Raw genomic sequence first — 22,574 nt, forward strand, 5'->3', positions numbered from 1 at the left:
ATCTCTTGAGGAAAAACACAACAATAATTGTCCTTCGTTTACCACCTTACTGTAATGACTTCTGGGACTTCAAATGGGTTCTTGCCCACAAGTAACCATCTGATGCATCCTCGATATTCAGCCTGATCCAGAACACATTTGGGTATTTTTATCCATTCGCTGTACTTGCGTTCTTGAGTACTGGAATTTAACTTCGGGAGTGGATGATGATGTCGAACGAGTCCATAAAAACATAAGAACACATAAAACGCACATTGAGAAACAGCCAGACTGTCTGATTATCTAGCTAACTAGCTAGCTAGTTGTTTGTCTTACTGTCTGTATAACAATAATAATAATTTTGACAAACTTTTCCTATCTAGTTGGAGTATTTTACTATAAACTATTTCATATAAATTGCCCCTAAAAGGCAAACTTCGGTTTTTCACTACACTTGTCGGTCAGATGGTCTCTTCTTGTCTAAGTGGGCGGTTCTTGGCCAAAATAAGCTGCAAAGTGGATCATACTTTTCAGATTTTCTCAAATCTGGCTATGCGAGACCAGGTCAGAACTATATGGGCAATAGTCCCAAATCTGGCTATGCAAGAAAATTCTGCCAGTAGAAGCCTATTGTTTCTGTAATGTTTAGTGTTGCACTGGGTTTTTTTTATCTCTTTGACCTTTCTAGTCTTGGAAAGAGAAGAAGAAGGGACAGAAAGAGACAGATTATTCTAAAACTGAAAGCCATTCAGTGTGCAGACGGAGTTTTGTGTCACACTGGACTTGTAGATCATATCAAGTGTCGCTCATACGTCAGATTAGGCCTAATATGTGTCTGCCCTTGTCACAAATTTATACGCCTTATGAACGAATCAGATTTGTCATGCTGTTCCAACATTAACTGTGAAATAAATCATGCGATTTGGAAGATGCCATTCTGATGTTTGTTTTATCCCTGCTGAGGGCTCTATTACTGTCTGACTTATTTTCCCCAGTCACAAAGAGTCTTGAAATACTGAGGCTGTCTCTTTCCACTCCCTATTTCCCTTAGGCATAAATAAGTCTATTGGTAACATGAATTCAAGCACTAACAAGCACCTTGAATTTTTCGGTGCAACAATTTTGACCTAAAAATGGCCGACTCTCTGGGCAGCACACTTATTACTAAAATAGCGTTTTGAGGCACACCCTAGTACACACATCACGCTCCCGTCTCTCTCTCTCTTCCTCTTACTAAGATAATAGAGGTTTCACCATCTTACAACTGGAAGTTCACTTTGAGAACTTGAGGCTTGTTAAATGTGACACTGACACACACTCAGGTGTTAAGTGACTCCCGTCCTGTCTCGACATACTTGTGGCATCTGCAGAAATCTCTCATATCTCATCTATTAATGCAGCTCTGTTGGAATAAGGCCATCGATCCAGGCACACGTCTGTCTGGAAAATCTCCTGAACGCAGCTTTAATCTGATTAATCACGCAGAGAGGAGCTGAAAAAACCCTAGGCCGCCCATTTGCAAATGCAGTTATGGTTGTGTGCAATGTGCGCTGACCCCTGTGAATTTAAACAGACAGCTGTTATGTCATAGGAGGGCATTTGTTTATGCTGCTCACAGCTATTGTATTCAAACAGCTTCTGCAGGCAGATCCTTGAGGTTCCCAGAAAATTATGTTTTAGACGAAGTGAAAATCTGAGTGAGAGCAACAGCGCCACCAGGACATCATGTACAGCACTGCAGTCAACAAGAGAAACACTGGTTGTTTAAAAATAATAATAATAATAATGAAAACTGCTGTGGATGGTAGCATGATTCAGTTATGATATTAGAAATAAAGTCATAGTAATCTGATACAGACCCTGGTACTCTTTGATAATATTCTTATACCATGGTGCTTTAGTGTTTTAATCGCATCTGCTTGCATTATCCTTATTTGTTATTTGTAAGTCGCTTTGAATAAAAAAGAAAATACCTGATAAATTAATAAATGTAGGCTAAATTGTGCTTCAAATTGTTATTACCATCATAGAGTGATAGTGTCAATTTTGTGATTACCATAGTATAGCTCTATTAGGGTCAATTCATTCTTATGAATTTATAAACACCACTCATACTTTTACAAGTTCTTGTCAAAATACCCTAATTATTAGTTATAGTTACTGTTACTAAATTGAAAGTGTGGTAAGTTGCCATTTGCCTCCACTGTCTTTTAAAACAAGTCAATAAATAAAGAAATAAATTAAGCTTGTTAGGGGCCGTTCACCCCAATCACGTCCTTGCATTAACTGTGCATTCAGTAGCTTTTCCTCATTAAAAAAGTTGTGCTCCTTATGAAATAAATAGTAATTTTCAAACATATGTATAAAATCATGTCCACTCACATGAGATGAAGAATCCGGCCATATGAGTAACCTTATAAAAGCTGTTTTATGCTTCATGGGGGAGGGGTCCCCTCACGGGGGCAGCCATGTTGATATCACATGACCAGGTGTTTACTGCTATCTTAATCTCAGTAACCACCCTGTTATTTGACATTTTCACTCATGGATTAAACTAATCATAGCTGACTGTGTATAGTGAATTGCTACAAAGGCACTGTTAACTAAAACCTACTCCGTTTGAATGATGCTGCATCCACACCACTAGTGTCAGTATAAGTCCAAAATGACAAGCAGGTGTCTCGAGACGCGTTTTTAACTGACAGTGTCTCACTTGGAAGGATGCGTCCTCCGAAGGTCGCATTTGTCGGCTATAAAATTAAATAATGAAACGAGACAGCCTCGATGACGTAAGCGGCCGACAAATGCGACCTCCGGACGACGCATCCTTCCAAACGAGACACAGTCACAGTGTAAAAAAAAAAAAAAACGTAAATAAGAAAGCTGTAAAGTGTATTGAAATATTTAAACAGTTTTATATTTTTATTTAAACTGTTTATTTATTTGTATTTTTTTTTCCTTTTTGTCTTTTTTGTTGTTGTTGTTTGTTTTAATATACATCCTGGCTATTGATGTAAAAGTTTTGTAAGCATTTATATAATAATAAAATAAAAAAATAATAATAATTAAAAAAAAATAAAAGTGTCAAAAAACGTAACTGAACAGATAAGTACGTCCGGCTAGCTCATGTTCGCGTGTAATGCTCTTCATTTGTATGTCGCTTTTAATAAAAGTGTCTGCTAAATGAGTAAATGTAAATTGTTTACATAGGAAAACGTTTAAAAAACAAAAAACAGCGCAGACGCAAATACGCATTCTGTGTGAACGACCCCTTAAACACTGTTTGAAGTTGATCCCAAATACATTTATGCTGAGTCAACACTACTAATTAGAGGCTGTGATAAACTGACTGTTGTGAGGGAGATTTTTCTCAAGTGTCCTTTGATAATCTCTATCTCTCTCTTACACGGAGACATAGGCCTAACAGTTTGCATTCTGATGAGCTTACTGGACCCCTGAAAGAACACGACAGTCAGGAGACGCGCGCGCTCGCGTTATTTGTATGCGCGTGCAGCGTGTCTATGTGTGTGTGCGAAGCTCTCATTCGGCGCTGGGTGAGTCCAGACTGTAGACGGGAGAGGAGCCGAATCACTGCTGTGGTTTTTAACAGGATAGAAAGAGACTGTTCGACTCTTTCAGCTCATCGATCAGCAGATAGATGAAGAAGATGATGTTTTTGATCATATGACTAGTTTTTACCTGCATAGAGCTGATCGTCTATGGTTATATTAAGGTTTGATTGAACGGATATTTTACTCGCTATGAAACCATCTAAGGCGTTTCTGGCCGGATCGTCACGTTTATGAGATGAAAATACCAGTGTTTGTCTTACTGCAGTGATACAGAATAATGCTGTAAGTTCAGAATGAATCCTGTGTGTGTGTGTGCGCGTGTGTGTGTGTGTGTGTGTGTGCGCGCGCGCGTGTGTGTGCACAGCCTATACCGGTAATAATATATAAATCATAATATGTATTAGGTCTATTGAATTAGTATATAATGAATAATAATAAGACTATTATATAATATTACAGATAATACCTATCAATGTATCCATAACGTAATTAATAATGTCTATATATGCTTCATGTATCTCGTTTTTACTGTTATATCTCTGTTAGAACTGTTTGTTCAGTTGTCATTATGCTGTCAGAATCCCACAGTGAGTCTTATAACATAGGTCAATCTTTGTCTGTGAAGCTTCCTTCTAGATTTATGATTTTGCTATTGAGTTATTTAAGAAATGGTTGATGTTTCACTACATAGGGAGAAATCTGTTTGATGTGTTTTCTTATTGTATTGCTTGGTACACTGCAACCAATTCCACCAGAGGCATCCTAGAATAGACTTTTAAATGGTTTGGGACTGATCTAGTACATTTAGGCAACTATAAAGGTCCGTCTCAAGGCAGGTTGTTGAATACTGTAGGATGACCAGCTGGGGTCTTTTATGAACCGTAAGCCATTCAGTGAAGGTGATTGCTGAATTGATCTGATTTGGACTTGAAGAATTGGTGTGTCGGGTGCTTTAGTATCAGTGACAACACCAAATATTAAATCAGTCTGTGCAATTCAAACACAGCTGGTTCTGGGTTTTGTGTGTGTGGGCTATCCATTATACCTGCTGTTCTTTGGATTTGCCACTGTAGCTCATATAAATCTCACAGGAGCTCATAGGTTTCCCACACAAATACTGGTCCTGATATCACTTCCTCAGTGTGAGTTATCAATTCAAGACCCAAATGTATTAACAAGTTGTGTACACGCAATCTTGGAATGCAAGGCTCGGAAGAATGCAGATGTCATTTTGTTTGCCCTCATGGGGTTTTATAATCAGCATACTTGATGTGACAATGTGCTTTCCATCATGCACACTATTTACTGTGTGTGCACACATTTACTGGCATGCCGTTTTGCTGTCTAAAGTGATGGCTAGTGAACTGAGCATTAAAAATGAGCTTTTTGCACTGGGATCACTGGTTGTACGAATGTAATCTGTGCAATTGACTGCACTCATGGTGCAATAAAGGCACTATCTGAGAATTATTATTTCATTTGTCAACAGAAATGTTACTTGTGCATATATACTGATGCCAAAATGGGTCTGCTTGACCGTTTGTATTTTAAAGCGGCCTGGATCAATCCATGATTTGTTCATTTTCAGTATTTAATTTTACGGTAGATGATAACCGACTTCTTATTTGAGTTGTGCATGACAAATCTGTGCTTTTTGGTGAGAAAGTTTGAAGAAGCATGTTGTAAGATTCCACGGAAAATAAAGCTCACACCTGTTTGCCCAAAATAACTTAACGCTTTGGCCTCTGGGGGGCAGTGTTACGCATTTCAGGAAACACAGAACGAGTTTGAAATTTTTTCGTTTTCTAACATCATCATTTTCCAAATCACGAGGTTAAAGAGAGCGTTTTTGAAAGGCTCTAAATTCGTTTGAGAAAAAAATATGTTGTAGTGGATAAGAGGCATAAACGTAGTAAAATTAGCGTGTTTTCAAACGAAGATGTATTAGTGTGGACGTGGCCTTAATGTCATTATTTTCATAAGTATACGGTAATGGAGAGTGTTTTTTAAAAACTCAGTTTTTGATGGAAGAAAATAGCGCTCTAGTGGGCATAAGAGACATAAACTTTTCATTAAATATATTAGTATGGACATTGCCTCAGAATCTAGAGAGAATCTGCTCATAGCTATATGGAATGGCCAATTTCATGTTGAAAATTTGATGTGCTGCCTGTAAAATCTTTTTGTATCGCCAGCGGTAATGATGGTAACTTCAGACTATTTCTGTTTTCTGAAGTATAGAAGATGTCACTCAGCATTCTCTGTTTTATTGGAAACAGAGTTATTTTATTTATAGGGTCAGGAATATTTAGCCTAATAAAGGGATTTTTTTTAAAGGTGAGTTGTTTAATTTCTGCACTTCTAGTGGCACCACTTTTTTTCTTTGCAACTGATTTGTAAAAATTGTTTCCAAACAGGTTACCTCGCTATTCAGACAAACAACTAGCCACACCCCATTCTTTTTATTTTTTGTGGCTCTCTCTTGGGTTCTATTTTTTCAACAAAGAAACAGATCCATTAATTAATTATTATGTGGATATAGGGGTCATAAATAATAAATCAAGGTGTTTTTTTAAGGTACAGTGTGCAATTTACACACCTTCAGTGGTACCAAATGGAATTACAAAAATAAAAATGGTTTCTAAACAAGTTGCCCATTTGTTCGGACAAATAGGCAGCCCCACCATAAACTCATGCAATTGTTTGAGCAAATGTTGGCATGTAGGATGATTTCAATGTTGGGATCAGTAATTTGGAATAATATTTTTATTATAATTTATTTTAAAGCAGTGAAACAAATTTGTTTTGAAATGTTAATATTTAAGATATTTTGTCCACGAAATTAAAGCTAAGGTGCATACACACTGCCAGCGACATCGCGTGCGACAGCGACTCAATGCCATTCATTTTCAATGTGAGCATAGCGACATCCGGCGACACGAGCTGTCGCGACCGTTGGCGCTAGATGTGGGCGTGTCCAGCGACGCGACAAAGTTGAGAAAAGTTCAACTTTGGAGCGACTAACGGAAGCGACAGCCAATAGGAGAGAAGACGGGAGAGCTCACGTGATCCTTCTCTCTCCTCAGATCCTGCAGTAACGGAAAGATGGATGAAATGCTAATTCTTGCTGTTAGAAATTTTCCAGTGCTTTATGATATGTCTCTTCCCACGTACAAGGACATTTTTAAGAAAAATACTGCGTGGAAAGGTGTATCTGAGATCGCGGGGATTTTATGGACCCAGACATACCGGCATTTGCATTTTCGCCGCAGATAAACAGCCGCTATGGCAAACAGCACGCCTTGTTTCTCATTCATCTTTGATATAAAGCATTTTATGTACTGATTCCATTTATATTTAGTCTTTTCCCTCCAAAGTGTTTGTTTTTAGTGGCAAGAAAAGAGATTCGACTGTCAACAGCAATGGAATTGACATCCGTGAATGTCATTTATAAACGTTACTAGGCAACCAGTAGTGGGAACACCCACTAGCGACTTCACTGCCAGCCACTGGCGACCTGCAGCGACAAAGTCACTGGCAGTGTGTACGCACCTCTAGGGTGTGTAATCCAGACGGGCTAGCAGTTAGCAAGTTAGCTTTGAAAGCATAGAGCCCGCCCTCACTTCAGAGGTGTCTCCAAAGCCACGCCTCCTCTAGTCTTACAGCTCTAGTCTTACAGCTTTTATAGCTTCCTGTGTTTTTATCACATTTTATTTTATTTAGTTTTATTCTATTTCCATTTTCTTATTCTATGTTTTATTTCTTTTCTTGATTTATTTGTTATTAAATGTATATTTTGCTATCTTTTACTAATCATAATGCCAGTTCTGGTGCATCTGAATAACAATAATGTAACAATTTGTGGATGATGGATAATGCAAGTTCTTGTGCTGCTGTTTGGACATTGATGTAGGGTATTTTCTCACAAAAGGACTGATGAGTTTATCCAAGTTGTATCCACAGTAAAGCACAATGAATTGATTCTATGTATGAATTGTGCTATATAAATAACATTTCTTGCTTGCTCTGTCACACATGAACACACACAGAGCAGAGTCTAAGCGCCAGGAGGAGAGATGTGTTGGTGGAATCAATCGCAATGGTTTCAGATTAACTCATGTCTCATTCACAGGTTAGATATTATAATAATAATGAACTTAATTCTTGCGCTCGCTCTGCACAGCGTCAAGGAACCCACGCTGATGATGTGTGATTGTCTGCGCGAACAAGTTGTGCGGTGGTATGCAAATGTAGATTGATAGACAGGAAGGACATCCTATCATTACATTCGGACTGAATGCAACAATTGGTCAATAATATATATATATATGTGTATATATATATATATATATTTTATTTTTACATTTTGACCACTGAAATTATTGATTGGTTTCAAGATGTGAAGAGACTTTCAACCAGTATAACAAAACACATTTCTGTAAAAGATTGCACACCCTAGCTTTAAAGTTTGCAAAGGTTAGGTGGTCTAACCATCACCATATGGGTAGCCATTTTTATGAAAAAGCACTGTAGTGAAATTTAAGGAATGCATAGGAACGAGGAAGCGGGACCGGATTGACAAACACAAACATTAATTATACAACTTAGAGACAAACCATATGCACTGCTTCCCCGCAGTCACGTTTGCAGACACACCATGTCCATTCATCTCTCTCTCCCCGTCAGCCACTGTGTCCTCTGCTTAAATACTCCTGCCGCCCCTCATTGGAATGCGAGACCGGTGTGGCACACAGGTGGAACTCATTCACCACTTATCTTCCCGGCCTCGCTCTGCCCAGACACCTCTCTGCCCACCCTTCTCACCATGTACCCCCATCGCCAAACACAGGCCGGGGAATTCTCCAGGCTGTGACCTCTCTCTGTGAGAGAGAGAGAGAGAGAGAGAGAGAGATGGGCTCGCCCACTGGTCCTCATCCTTCCTCTGCCCCCTGGTGAACGACAGATGCTTCTTCATCCCCTGGCGGATGGCAGGAGTTCCATAGGGCCCTTTGGTTTCTTACTTCAGATGGAAACAGTGTTTTATAACAGTGCCAGGTTTAGAGAGCAACTTAATGCTTTAAAGAACTGCCATCCCAGCTGGGCGGTTTTATAATTGAGAAATGGAGGGGTTTGCGAAGGGGGAGGGGTTTGTTAAGCTCCACCCACAACCTTCTGGATCTTAGTTTATTACTGTGTCACACATGCACGCTCACTGACCTCTGGCTCTTTAAAGTCAAATCACTTTCGTCTCATTGTCAGAGTGAGAGAGAGCAATAGAGAAGCTTACTGCTAATCTTTAAATTAAATGCTTTTTGCTCAGGAGAAAAGCCCTGTTGAATAACTATTATTGTATCCATTAGTTTTGCTTTAGTTTCCTGAAATATAAATTGGTGTCTGTTTAGAGAACAGTCAGCCCCAGAACACCCAAATTAAATTAGTTTGAAATCAGGATTTCGCCTGTGCAGTATCAAAGTAATACCTTCTATTTCTCTCTCGTTGTGCTAGTGATACAATCCAGCAGATGTTTAACAGTGCAGCATCATATTATGTTTTAAAAAGACATTACATACCGTTCTAGACATCTCCATAAAACTACATGAAACAGCATTTATGTATGATACATGAACGCTGGATTCATGTTTTTCTGATGACTCTGAGGATTTTCACGAAATGAATTGGCAGTAACGAGCCGACAGAGCTCGTTAGTGTTGCAGTGAGATGATGCTGTAGTTCTGCTGTGTAAATGTTAATTACAATGGAAGACTCCGACATAACAACCTTGAAATATCAGGTAGTAATGTCGGTAAATATGAGGATCTGCAAGACTACATGTTAAACATTAACAATATGACATTAAACATGTTGTCAATGCCTTTATGACTCCATATATGAGTAGAATTCACAACCGATCAGGAAAAGAAGCTGTATGAACCACTTGATTAAGATTTAAAGTAAAATATATGCAGTAGATAATGTGTAATTTGTAATGTTTACCTTTTGCATTCATGGTGCTACTGCACTAACACGCTATATGTGGCCATAATATACTGTATGCCGTTTACACCATTTACTCCTGCTGCAAAGATGGGTGTATTAAAGAGTGTTAATGTGTAGAAAAGAATGATGATAGGCATACCTTGCTATGGGCAGAAGCAGCATTTCAAACAATAGCGTGAATGGGCACTTAAGAGTATTTGAGTAGATGTGAGTCCTTTTGTAGACTAATTAAACAAAAATAATCATATATGGCATTTTCTTGGAAATTGTCTCTACACGAATGACCGCACAGATGTTGGTAAATTTGTACCAACTCGCTAATAATTCTACACGCTTGTGTCTTCATTTTGACCGAATGGGAATTAGTTGTCAGCTTCAAAGTAGGTGGAGCTCCAGGTCACACCTACCGATGACGTGGACCAATGGCAGTAAGGTGTTTAGAAGCCGATAAGAAGTTTTCCTGAAAGTTTGACCTGGCGAGTTGTTACTAACCACAGAAACTAACTCAAAACACCTTCTTTTTGGCCAGATTTTGGTCTAAATGTCATCACACCCATTTTATTCTTCATTTTCGTAGGAAGTGGGCAGGGGCCTGAAAAGCAGCTTCTATTTATTGGAAAGGGGAAAGACTGAAACCTCCAAAACACCGGCAGCGTTTGCATATGGAAGTGTATGGCAGTTGCCATTCCCTAGCTTGCAGACAAAATCGGGAAAATATATGCCTAATTAAAATGCAGTTTGCTCGTCACTTCAGTCTATATCTGTGTCGTTTCCCCAAAGCATTATAAGCCCAATTATGTCATAGAAACGACCGTACGAATCATCTTATAATAATGGGCTGTTCCCCAAAGGCATCGTGATTTAAGTGCTTGAAAATGGTCTTAGATTTAGTGTTCTGGAGTAAGAACATATCTGTGCAGGGAATGTAGGGAACCCTTTTAAGAGTTAACATCAATCAGTATTTGATTGGGAGGGGGGGTTCCATGGGTTTTTTGGCATACCCTAGGTTTTTGTGAAACGCCGCCGCTGCTCCAAAACGGTTGGTCAAGATTGCAGTCAAAGAACATATTTCAAACAGCAGTCAACAATCTGACAACATTGGTTTCATCAATTGTGCTTCTTTAACTCAGATCATGATTTAAAACGCTGTTTTTGAAGTTGGTCATGTAGATCTGAATCAGAGAGTGTGAGAGTGTGTATTCTCGAATGGCTTAAGTGTGCTAATGTGTTTCTGAGTGTGTGTACCTCTCCTTGTGTGAGTCATAGATCAGGATGCACAGATTGTACCTGAGAGCACTGTGTGTGTGTGTGTGTGTGTGTGTGTGTGTGTGTGTGTGTGTGTGTGTGTGTGTGTGTGTGTGTGTGTGCGTGTTTTTGTGATTTACGAGGACAATTTTGTAACTTACAAACTGGTAATTACAAGGTTATTATGCTATAAATGTGATTTATGAGGACATTTCTAGTGTCCCCATAATTCAAATCGCTTAAAAATCATACTAAACAATGTTTTATTGAAAATGTAAAAATGCAGAAGGTTTTCTGTGAGGGTTAGGTTTAGGGGTTGTGTTAGGTTTAGAGGATAGAATCTATGGTTTGTACAGTATAAAAGTCATCATGTCTATGGAAAGTCCTCATAATGATAGGTAGACCAACGTGTGTGTGTGTGTGTGTGTGTGTGTGTGTGTGTGTGTGTGTGTGTGTGTGTGTGTGTGTGTGTGTGTGTGTGTGTGTGATCAGTATTCCTCTCAGGCCAGTAGATCGATGGCAGCTCAGCAGCTGGTTTTGCTTGCTGAATGAGATGACAACACCCATCAGGTTTGTGTGAATGTATGTGTATCCTAAGTGTGTATACTTACATACAGTATATGTGTTTGTATCTTCCGTTGATTGGTGTTGGTGAGCTATAGTTCCCAGTGGTTATAAATTCTACTGGACGGTCATGCGATACAGTGATGCTCCGTGTCAGTACTGCTTAGAGCTCAGATTAGGGTGAGCGTGTGTGCGTCTTAAAGAGGCTGAGGTAAGCATTCCCTGCCTAACGCTTTCTTTAATTGGATTTGTTTATTCATCAACAGAAGTCTTGCTGGATTTACTGTGTGCATAAATATGCCAAGAGCACCGGCAGTTACTCCAGATCATCTACATGAGAGGAACCACAACAGCTCAGAGCCTCATGTGATAGCCCAATACATGCCAGGAAACCTCAAATGAGTGCATGGCATAGCATTTTCTATATTTTCTTTCCCATGTAGTCCACTTATAGTTGATCTGGCTCTCTTTGCTGTTGTACTGATAATAAATCTATATATAATTCTATTCAGTTTAGAAGGCTATCCTTCATGGGCAAAGTTGCTGCACAGTGTCAGAATGTTGTTTGCCCACCCGGTGTTTATTTTCAGGGACATAAAAAATGTCAAGGTATTAAAATACTTTCCTTGCACCTTGTATAAATGTGAGTGTACACAATGTTTTTTATTTTCTTTATGGTTACTCTATTTGACCTGAACAAAACGTGCCTTTTTATAAAACCGTTCGAAACATCTGATATTTGTTTCAATATGTTTCAATATGTATGTTCAAACTTCATACACGTTTTTCTTGGTTTTTTTTGTGTTTTTTAGGAAAAAGATTATTCAAAATGTTTTCAAACATTTCAGCTTTAAACGAGACTTCTATTTATTCATTTTTTACTCATTCCGGATGGTTGCACCAGTTCGACATTTTTGTCCGAAAGTCACAGAAAAAAAGTCAAAATGACTTTAAATACAGAAATTGAAAACACGTTATCACAGTCAAGGTGAATTCAAGTACATAATTGTTTTCTGTGAATTGCATTTTAATGTGTTTTTGAGTAACTCAATAGATCCAGACAAAAATATGAGCGCCATCTCATCGACTCATGTATTATGCGTCATCCGTTCATATCATATACTTCAATTTAATGAAATAAGTCATATAAATTCTCAATCTGAATTATTAGACACATTAAATTGGCATCAACTAAACAATAAAAACAATATTTTTTGTGATAATGTTTAAAATTATGCCTAGAACATAATATTAATATTAGATATGCACACTTCATAATGAATAGGCATTTATATGCAAATACAGGTGGCAATATGTTAAAGGAATGTTCCGGTTCAATACAAGTTAAGCTCAATTGACAGCATTTGTGGCATAATATTGATTAACACAAACATTTATTTTGACTCTTCCCTCCTTTTCTTTATAAAACAAAAGCAAAAATCGAGGTTCCAGTGAGGCATTTACAATGGAAGTTACTGCGTCCAATTTTGAAACGTTAAAATACAAAAAAAAAATCTAAAGTATAGCCACAAGATTTAAACAATATTCATGTTAGCATGATTTTAGTGTGATTAAATCACTTTAAAAACGTTTCTGTGGAAAGTTATAGCCAATTTTATAACTTCTTTACCATGATGATGTAATGTCAACAAATCCCCCCCAAAAAATGAAAATGACAGTTTTTACAAAAAAGGAGGGACGAGATGAGATTCATTTTTGTGGTAATCAACATGATGCCACAAATGCTGTCAGCTGAGCTTAACTTGTATTGAACCCGGAACATTCCTATAACATGCACATGTTTGTGATGTCATAAACATGATGAGTTCAAAATAAGGCATTTTTCTGATTAGCTTTCATAAATAATCTATGTTAACTGGGTAAGGAGTGTTGCATTGTGAACGTTAGATGTCTACATAGTACATACTACATGCAGACGATGTATTGTTGGCCTAAACAGCAATGGAGTGTGTAAGAGTGTGTTTTGTGGTTCTGCGTGTGATCTGTATGATTGATTTGTGTCCATGATCCTTCTCTCTAAATCTTTCAGATCAATTCTTTGTGACTAAAATAGAAGCAAGCAGAGGTCTGTGTTATTCAGAGAAGAAAAGATGGAGCGACAGAGCTTTGTAGAGGCAGTGGAGTTACACAGGTCATGTGATTTCATTCGAGGGTTTGTTTTTCACGAGAGGATGAGTGTGTGGTGTTCAGCAGATGCCTGGGGAAAGCACAATTCATGATCCTGACCGAGAGAGACACAAAACTGTTGGTGAGAACAGAGCTAAGTGTGTGTGTGTGTGATATCCCTGGAAGCGAGAGTTAAAGGAGGTAGAAGAATGAAGGGGCGGTGTCATTGAGACTTGTTTTTTAAAGTTGAACTGTTTTTAACTTGACATGCTGTCTTAAAAATGCTTAAAGATTTTGTAAACAGCACAGGACATGCTGCAGCAGCCAAAGATGTTTGTCTGCATGTGTATGGATGTAGAGGCGATGCATTTAAAAACAACCTTTCCGAGAGGGAGCTGCCAAAACACTATTGAACCTCACTATCTACTAGTCAATTGTTGGACGATTGAACGGGCGCTGTGACTCATTCCTATTAGGTTCCATTTCCAGTTTGAGAAAAAGGGAGAGACGAGAAGGATACTGGCTTGGCTAACATGTCGACTTACAGGCAGGAAGTTAGACGGAGCCACACACTTCTGTGCTTGTTGATGGATGACAGAGTGATATCAAGAGTCTTTCCGTATTAGAGTGGGATGCACAGATCAATTTCCATTACACAAACTCCATGATGAATCCGCTGAAATAGGAGAGGAAGGATTCGGCGCTCTGAAGAGCAGGATTAGGTGCAGCTATCAGGGAAAAGTCGTGGTTGCTCCCAGTAAATAAGAAACCAGGTCATTCCAGCTTAAGGTGGTAAAGCCGGTTATTGGTTGCTGGGTGAATCTCACAGAACATGCAAGAACATGTACAAGTTCTATTTCTCCCCAAATTGAAAGAAAGAAATATTCAATTCTATTTTGCTTAACGAAAATGAACCTTTAAGACGTTTTGCATTGTGACATTATTTTTATGACAATTAATGATGTATTCCCTCCCAAAATGATTTTAATTAAATACATACAAATTGTGCCGTTGTGATTTAATGTGCTGAGGAACGTCATTTTTCTCACCGTGTCCGATATTCAAATCTGTGCGACACTTTGCAAAAGGCGTGGGCATTGTCGATATGTCTTCCAGATATCAAATAAAATTCTCCCGTCGGAAATTCTTCCTTTATTAAATTTACATGTATATTATGTTTTTTTCCCCATTTACCAGTGATGCTTGATTCAACTTCCCGCATCTACTACCTGCGCAGATATCAACAGCGCAACTGGGTTGTAGGTTGACAGGTTGAGGTCACAAATGTCTTGAAATTTGTATGATGTGTCAATTGTGTGAGTAGGATGCGTTTCATACAAGATCTGGCAACTTGACAACCTTGGAATAATATATTGATGTGATTATTCATATAACGAAGTTTGGGCCATACACATTACGGGAGTTTCCCGGGAGAAATAACAAAACGGGAGGAGGGCGTGTAATACGGGAGACTCCCTGGAAAAACGGGAGTGTTGACAGGTATGCCAGTCCAACTTCCTCACTTCTTCACTTTCCTCCAAGTGATGTCTTTTTTCGTCCGGTCTCTGTAGATGTATGACGTTGTGCCATAGAATTCCGGGTGCACACACACCGCTACAACAATTTCTCCATTCATTTTTCCAGATTTCTTCTGCTGCTACGTCAGTGGCATCCGGACAATCTCAATGCTGATAGGCTTTCGCGTCAACGTGTCATGTGGATTTTTCACGAATGAAGTGATTTTGCGTTTTTATATTTACTGGACTTTGTATGATGTTAATTGATAAATGCATTATTTTTGAAGACAATTTTTATGCAACATTTTTCACAAGTGCCTAAAACTTTGGCATAGTACTGTATAAATACTTTACAATTGTAAAACTATGAACCACTAAAAGTTTTTGCATTGTGACATTATTTTCATGATAATCAAAATTATTTTCCCTACCATTTACACACATTTCCCCCACCAAAAATCTAATTATCAATATTTTAATATGAAAAAATTATATAATATTTAAATTGTAAGGTATATAAATATACTTTACCATTTTAATAATATGAACCACTAAGAATTTTTGCATTGTGACATTATTTTCATGACAGCTAAGATAATTACCCCACCAATTACACACATTTTTCTCACCACATATCTCATTCTCGTGAAAACTCATGTAAAAAATAATTATTTAAATTGCAAAGTATTAATATGCTGTGGTAGTATTTGTTGTACTGCCTTTCATTTAGGCTGATATGAAGAATGAAAATATTAATTTGAATCTATTTTTCTTAATGTAGTGCAATACAAATGCATTATAACAGTAATGAGAGTAATAAGAATCACAATTAGGTATAATGAGAATTACAATAAAAAAGCTTAAAGGTCTGGACGTGTTACAGTAACAAGAATGGTCTACCAGGTCAAAACCAGATCTACCAGCATAAACCAGCAAATTGACCATATGAAATTAGCTTGGACCAGCTGGATAACAAGTTAAACCAACTTATTAAACTAGTTTTATTTTTTTCTTGTCCAAAAGTTTTCTTTCAGTCTTTACCAGCTTGACCAAGATGGTCTACTTGCTGGTAGTTCAACAGATTGACCAGCTAATGACCATAACTGACCAGCTAGAAATCATGTGAAGCCTTAAACTGGTTTTAGTTGGATTTTCCAGCAGAGTTGTCTGGTATTTCAATCGATGCTGATCAATACTGAAGACATTAATGTGTTCTGACTTACAGTACAAACACTTCAACGAAAAGAGGAGCTTTTCTCAAGATGATGCATATGTCCATCCCTGTAGTTAGTGATGCAGGTCCGGCTGTATTTAATCTGATTCAGAGCAGAGAGGGACTCTTTAGAATGACACCGTAATGGCTTCTCTCTGACAAGACTGTCTACATTTTTGTAGATGTAGACAGTATGACTTTTTTGTGGTGGGATAGCATATGAATATTAGCCCTAACAACTCCAGTCGACAGTATATAAATGTGCTTCCATTTTCATAACTTCAACCTCATGCCTTCCCATCCAAACTCAATGTCGTCAAACAAATTCTGTCATTTTTTTCATTTTCTTACCCTCATGTCATTTCACTTTCACATACAAAGTAGATTTATTGGTGATTTTCAAGCTCAAGAATGTAAACTAGAATTTAATAGTGGTGGTGGTGGTGGTGGTGGTGGTAGTGGGCTAAAGCACATAACTGTTAATCAGAAGGTCTCTGGTTCGATCCCCACTGCCACCACCATTGTGTCCTTGAGCAAGGCACTTAACTCCAGGTTGCTCCGGGGGGATTGTCCCTGTAATAAGTGTACTGTAAGTTGCTTTGGACAAAAGCGTCTGCCAAATGCATAAATATAAATATAAATATAATATAAATTATGACATATGTATTTATGGGTGAACTATCCCTTTAAATTGACGCATGAATTGAAAATAAACTTTGATAAACAAAAACAATACAAACGTCAAACAGAGAAGAAACGCTACTAGCTTTAGTTAAAACCTTGTGAAATTGTTTCTAAATGCAGGTGAAAATATGTTTTTACATTCATAAATAGAGCGCTTTACTGAGCCAATAGCTACAGAATTTACAAATTACAACTAATCAACTTGATACAGGGATGAAATTGCATTTTGAAGCGGTAATCAGTGTCTGTGTGCCGGAGAAGGAGGCATGAAGGTGGGATGCAGAAATACATGCTGGGCAATTGATTATCTGCCTTGCATCTGTCAGACTCAAACAGAGACATTTAGACTGTGGATGAGTGCTATCATTCTGATGCATCATGGGAGATTCATATGCTCTTTGAGGCCAGCAGGGTTTCTCTCTTTTAGGCTGAACTGTACGGACACCCCTTTCCAGACCCCAATTGACCCCATATCACGGCAGTTACCTGGTGAAATAAACACTAGAGGCTCTAAAATAATAATGATTTTTATTTCCTTTCATACAAATCAGATTTTCAGTTTGTATGACACAGCACCCTGGAATACTCGAGTTGAATTGGTCAATGACGCCATCTAGTGGTCTGATATCTCTGAATAACAACCGCACATCCGGAGATTAAGATGTATCTGGCCACTCCTCTGGATATTGCGAGTCATCTTTCCTACTTCTCGGATCACTGTGTAATTTCTACAAGAAAGAAAAAATAATAATTTCAGCTCAAATCAATGTTTCACGGTCATTTATTTATTAATAATTGAATAGCTTTTTATGATACTATCATTTAAGTTTAGGTTTAAGGTTTAGGGTAGCGAGGTAGGTTTTGTGGTTTAAAAATTAGATCTGAAATTCACGATCACGCAGATTCCCATTGAGTTGACTGTATTTTGGAAGTTAAACGTGAAGGTAAATGTGATCGTGCCTTTAGCGCCACTCAGTGGACATTTCACCTCAGAACTGCCATGATGCGTGTAATGAACCATTTGATATCATTTTGCAAAAATGTTGCCACAGTTTAATATTTTCATGATGATCTGGGTTGCGTTTCCCTTACAACCACATAACTCACTGATTAAATACTATAGTCTGATACATTGTTGCAGAAATTAACTAGCTAGTCGAAAACCATAGTAACTATGCATACATCAATCTTTCGAACCACATTGGTTCAACAACACTGTCGTAAATGACGTTACGCAGGGGGTAGAGTAATAACTTCTGTGAATATTAAATTATACAAGCTAATTTATACACACAGTACACCAGAAAGCCTTTTAATGCGAGAAAGCTGCATGCACTGTGTAATGTGACAGACACATATGTGTATACTTTTGTGAACTCTTAAAAAAACATATAAATGCCATTTTTGCATTAACATAAACACATAAAAGCTGTGTTTTCCAACAGAAACCAAGAATGATTAAGCACTTTCTCTTAACAGCCATTAACAGCTGCATTTGCGTTTACGTGATGATTCAGAACGCCACTTTCTGGAAAACCCCGGATTAAGCCGTTTTCTTAAATGCATGTAAACAAGGGGGCTTGCGTAGCTCAGCAAGTAAAGACGCTGACTACCACACCTGGAGTCGCAAGTTCGAATCCAGGGCGTGCTGAGTGACTCCAGTCAGGATTCCTAAGCATCCAATTGGCCCAGTTGATAGGGAGGGTAGAGTCACATTGGGTTAACCTCTTTGTGGTCGCTATAATGTGGTTCTCGCTCTCGGTGGGGCACGTGGTGAGTTGTGCGTGGATGCCGTGGAGAATAGCGTGAAGCCTCCACCTGCACTAGGTCTCTGCATTAAAGCGCTCAACAAGCCACGTGATCGGATTGACGGTTTCAGACGTGGAGGCCACTGCCACCCAGATAGAGGCAAGTCACTACACCACCACGAGGACCTAGAGTGCATTGGAAATTGGGCATTCCAGATTGGGGTGAAAAGGGGAGAAAAATGTTTTATCTATGTAAATTTGGTCAAACTGTTCATAGAATGAAAGATATAGAAGCCTCACTGGATTTCTTTGCCCAATCTTGTCGCTTCAACTTGTGAATCTTATTCAGTGGTGGTCATGTTTCAGCCTTCTTGACCTTGGCCATGTCTCTGAGCACTTGACACCTTGTACTTCTGGATGCTCCAGGTAGGTTGCAGTTCTAGAATATGGTGGCACTGGAGGATAAAGTGTTCCTGGTAGCTTCACATTTAATTCTTCTCAAGTGTTTTGCTGTTAATTTGCGCTTTTTCTTCTCCATGTGTTTTTTGCCATGTTGACTATTCGCAACAAAACGTTTGATGGCCCATTTTACCTGAGGTAATGAAGCTGCCTAATAATTATGCACACCTTGATATAAGGTGTTAGTCACTTTCACCACACCCTTCCTCATTACAAATACATACCACCTTAAAATGATTGAATCCAATAAGCATTCAAGTTTATATGGTTTGGAGTTGGAAAATGTGCATGGAAATACCGATAAGATCAGAATACTCACTTGCCTAATAATTGTGCACGCAATGTATAAGGAGAGTGATGAATGCGGTTGTATAATATGTACAAAGAAACCATCCCACACTCAACAGTATGTGTGTAAAGGCTACGTGTTGATGTGTGTTGATGTTTCTCATTGCAGTGAGTCATGACTCATTCACAGTTCCTCAAAGTGCCTCTCTTTTCATTTATTCAGAGACGGAAATGAGGGAGAGAGAGGAGAAATGTATTTAGCTAAAAAGAAAAGAGAGCATGTGTTTTCACAGACAGGGGTTAGTTTAATGTGGGACAGGGAGAGAACGAGGCAATGGCTGGTCTAAAAGAAGAAACATCTGTCTGTGCATACTTGTTACGTAACTTCAGTCCATAACCGGCAACAGGAGATTAATTATTCCCGGTCTCTGCTGTAAAGTTGTTGTCAGGTTAGCATTAGCACAGGACGACACATCATAGGTGCGCTACAAACGTGTATAGGCTATTCCAAACTTTAGAAATGATGCTGTCTTAAATGGTAACTACATACCTTGTTTTGGTCCAAATCTAAGGCAGCATGATGTTTAACTTTTGTAATATATTTATTATTTAAAATAAACTTTCTATAATCACAAGGACAATGGCAGATCAGTTTCACCCTGTTCCTCATACAATGCCATGACATCTAAACACATTCACTGTAACGCATGACTTAGTTTTGAGGCCATACATTTTATAGTTTACATTGCATTGCCAAATACAAGCTTATTCTGGTGTGATCAAATTGCACGTTAACCAAAAGTGCCGTGGAAGCACACAAAATGACATGGTAGGGAGGTTTATGGTAGGGAGGTCGGTTTTGTCGATTTAAAACTCAACTTGAGCATAAACCTTAACCACATCTGTATTGGAGAATATTTAACTACTAATTGTGCCACATAGTGTACATTTCACCTCAGAACTGCTGCAATATCTGTAAGGAAGAACGTAATTTTATTATGCAAAGATGTTGCCACAGATCATGAGATCAGGCTGGAGGTTCCATCATGCTTAGGTCGCTGCCTGTTTAGACAGTAGGTAGTGAGATCGCGCACTGGGGTGTAAAAGAGTTTATATGTGTGTGCTGCGGTAAAACATCTCTCTTTTCACACATATCTAGAGAGAGAACACATCTCACCCTTTAAATTCCTCAGCACTCAGATACCGTGTGTTGTGAGCATCTGTGGACCTTGTTAGTCCTGATTCTAGCTGCTGTACTTCTGTTGATGCTCCTGTTTCTTCAGCTTGAGGGTCAATGTGTCTCCCTCTCTTCGGAGATGCTGAAAGAGAGAAAAATTAAGAGAAAGGGGAGGAGAGTTGCCATCTGAGATATGGGAGCTCTGAGGAGCTGTTAGGAGTGTTGACTGGAGCAGGATTTTCTGGGTGGAGATGTTTTCAGAAGGTCAGCAGCGGATCTAAAGCTCTGAATAAAACCTACCGTTCTCTCTCAGTAGAGGTACTTTACAGACAGGCGAGGAGAGGACCTCTACTGAGGGAATACTAAGTCACGAATAAATGAGCAGGTTCAGCTGTAGATCGTGAAAGAAAGAGGGGGAATATTTCAATGGTGAACAAAATTGGGTCCTTTGCTCAAATCATTTAAGTGAATGATACAAACCCGTTCCATGCACTTGTATTTTCTGTTGAAATGAAGTCTTGTCCAAGAGAAGTGATTGTTTTTGTGGCTACCTTTTTAAAGACCACAGCAAGATAACATAGTGCGGGCTATAAATGCCTAGAGGAACATTTTTGCTAACTGACTTTTTCTTCGCAGTTGCCTTGTTAAATCAACACTAGAGGTGTAAAACAACTGCATTTAATTTACTTTCACACAAAAAACTTTTATTCACACAGTACTATGTTATGATATTGTTTAGGGTTAAATCCTCCCTGTTGCAGGGGCGAACGGCCCCTATTAAACACAATGCTTTCTTAAGTGGGGGAACAGGTTTGTCATGAATAATGTTCAAAGTGAGCTCACATTGACTCATCCAATAATAATAGAGATTAGTTTGTTTATAGAATACATGAGACGTAATACAATTCCAAATGTGTTTGAAATGAACAGGAAATGGTTGACTTATTCTGAAGTAGTTATTTTGAGTAAGCATCATCTTAATTTGTTACTCAAAAAAGCATCTTGCTGTCTCAAAATTATTTGCATAAGTTGAAAATTGTGCTCTATAACTATTGCTGCGGTATCTACACAATATCACTTTAAACCCCCAAGGGGTCTTTTACCCCAAGTGAGAGAGCCTTTTACCCAAGTGTGGGGTAAAAGGCTGCCTCGCCACCTTTTCTTGTTTTTTTTTTCCAACTGAATTTTAATCGAAACAACCTTCCGTTATTATTTATTTTCACACATTATGTTGCTCCATCAATTTTAAATAAAAATGACTGGCCTTGATACATTTTGTGACCAGAAAAAAGCTACATTTCCTTAAGGGGTGCCTTAAGCGTTGTTGTACCCTACAGCTAGAGTTTTGCTTACCGCCCCCTGCTGAAAACAGGAGGTATTTCAATCTTAAATTGCTCCAATGGAAGGAATATTCCATAATTGATCTGGGGACATGATTCACTGAGAAACAGACAATAGAAAATAGACACAAATTAGATAATTGTTGATATACTGTATAGTCAGAATATAGAGCTATAAAATTAAAATGGATATATTTGATGAACATGGAGAAATGTAATTCAGAGTAAATTCTAGGGACTGTTGTGTGTAAAATCCCAGGAGAATCCCAGCAGTTACAGAAATACTCAAACCAGCCCATTCATCACCAACAATCATCCATGTGATTATCTAATCAGCCAATCGTGTGGCAGCAGTGCGGGAGCTTCAGTTAATGTCATCAACCATCAGAACGGGGAAAAAATGTGATCTCGAAAAAATGATTTCGACCATGGCATGATTGATGCCAGATGGGCTGGTATGAGTATTTCTGTAACTGTTGATCTCCTGGGATTTTCACACACAACAGTCTCTAGAATTGACTCAGAATGGTGCCAAAAACAAAAAACATCCAGTGAGCGGCAGTTCTGTGGATTGAAATGCCTTGTTGATGAGAGAGGTCAACAGAGGATGGCCAGACTGGTTCGAACTCTTCCAATGAAAGTCTACGGTAACTCAGATAACCGC

At 38.5% G+C, this 22,574-nt stretch overlaps 1 protein-coding gene across 4 annotated transcripts in view; it reads left to right on the plus strand.

The window, feature by feature from the left end:
- Positions 1–22,574, plus strand: part of LOC127640717 (leucine-rich repeat and immunoglobulin-like domain-containing nogo receptor-interacting protein 1) — a 91,645-nt gene that overhangs the window by 59,823 nt on the left and 9,248 nt on the right. Inside the window, exon 1 of one of the 4 annotated variants that reach the window (XM_052123422.1) lies at positions 3,534–3,833. The exons of 2 other annotated variants lie outside the window; for them this stretch is intronic. Coding sequence is in view for 1 of the 2 variants with exons in the window: in XM_052123421.1 (XP_051979381.1) it covers positions 13,594–13,626 (33 nt within the window). In the remaining variant the exon portion in view is untranslated. Of the gene's footprint in view, positions 1–3,533; positions 3,834–13,561; positions 13,627–22,574 lie in introns of those variants that run through there. One more of the 4 variants, XM_052123421.1, reaches the window with a different exon arrangement.

This window comes from Xyrauchen texanus, chromosome 49 (genome assembly GCF_025860055.1).
Source record: "Xyrauchen texanus isolate HMW12.3.18 chromosome 49, RBS_HiC_50CHRs, whole genome shotgun sequence".
In the NCBI taxonomy this organism is placed as follows: domain Eukaryota; kingdom Metazoa; phylum Chordata; class Actinopteri; order Cypriniformes; family Catostomidae; genus Xyrauchen; species Xyrauchen texanus.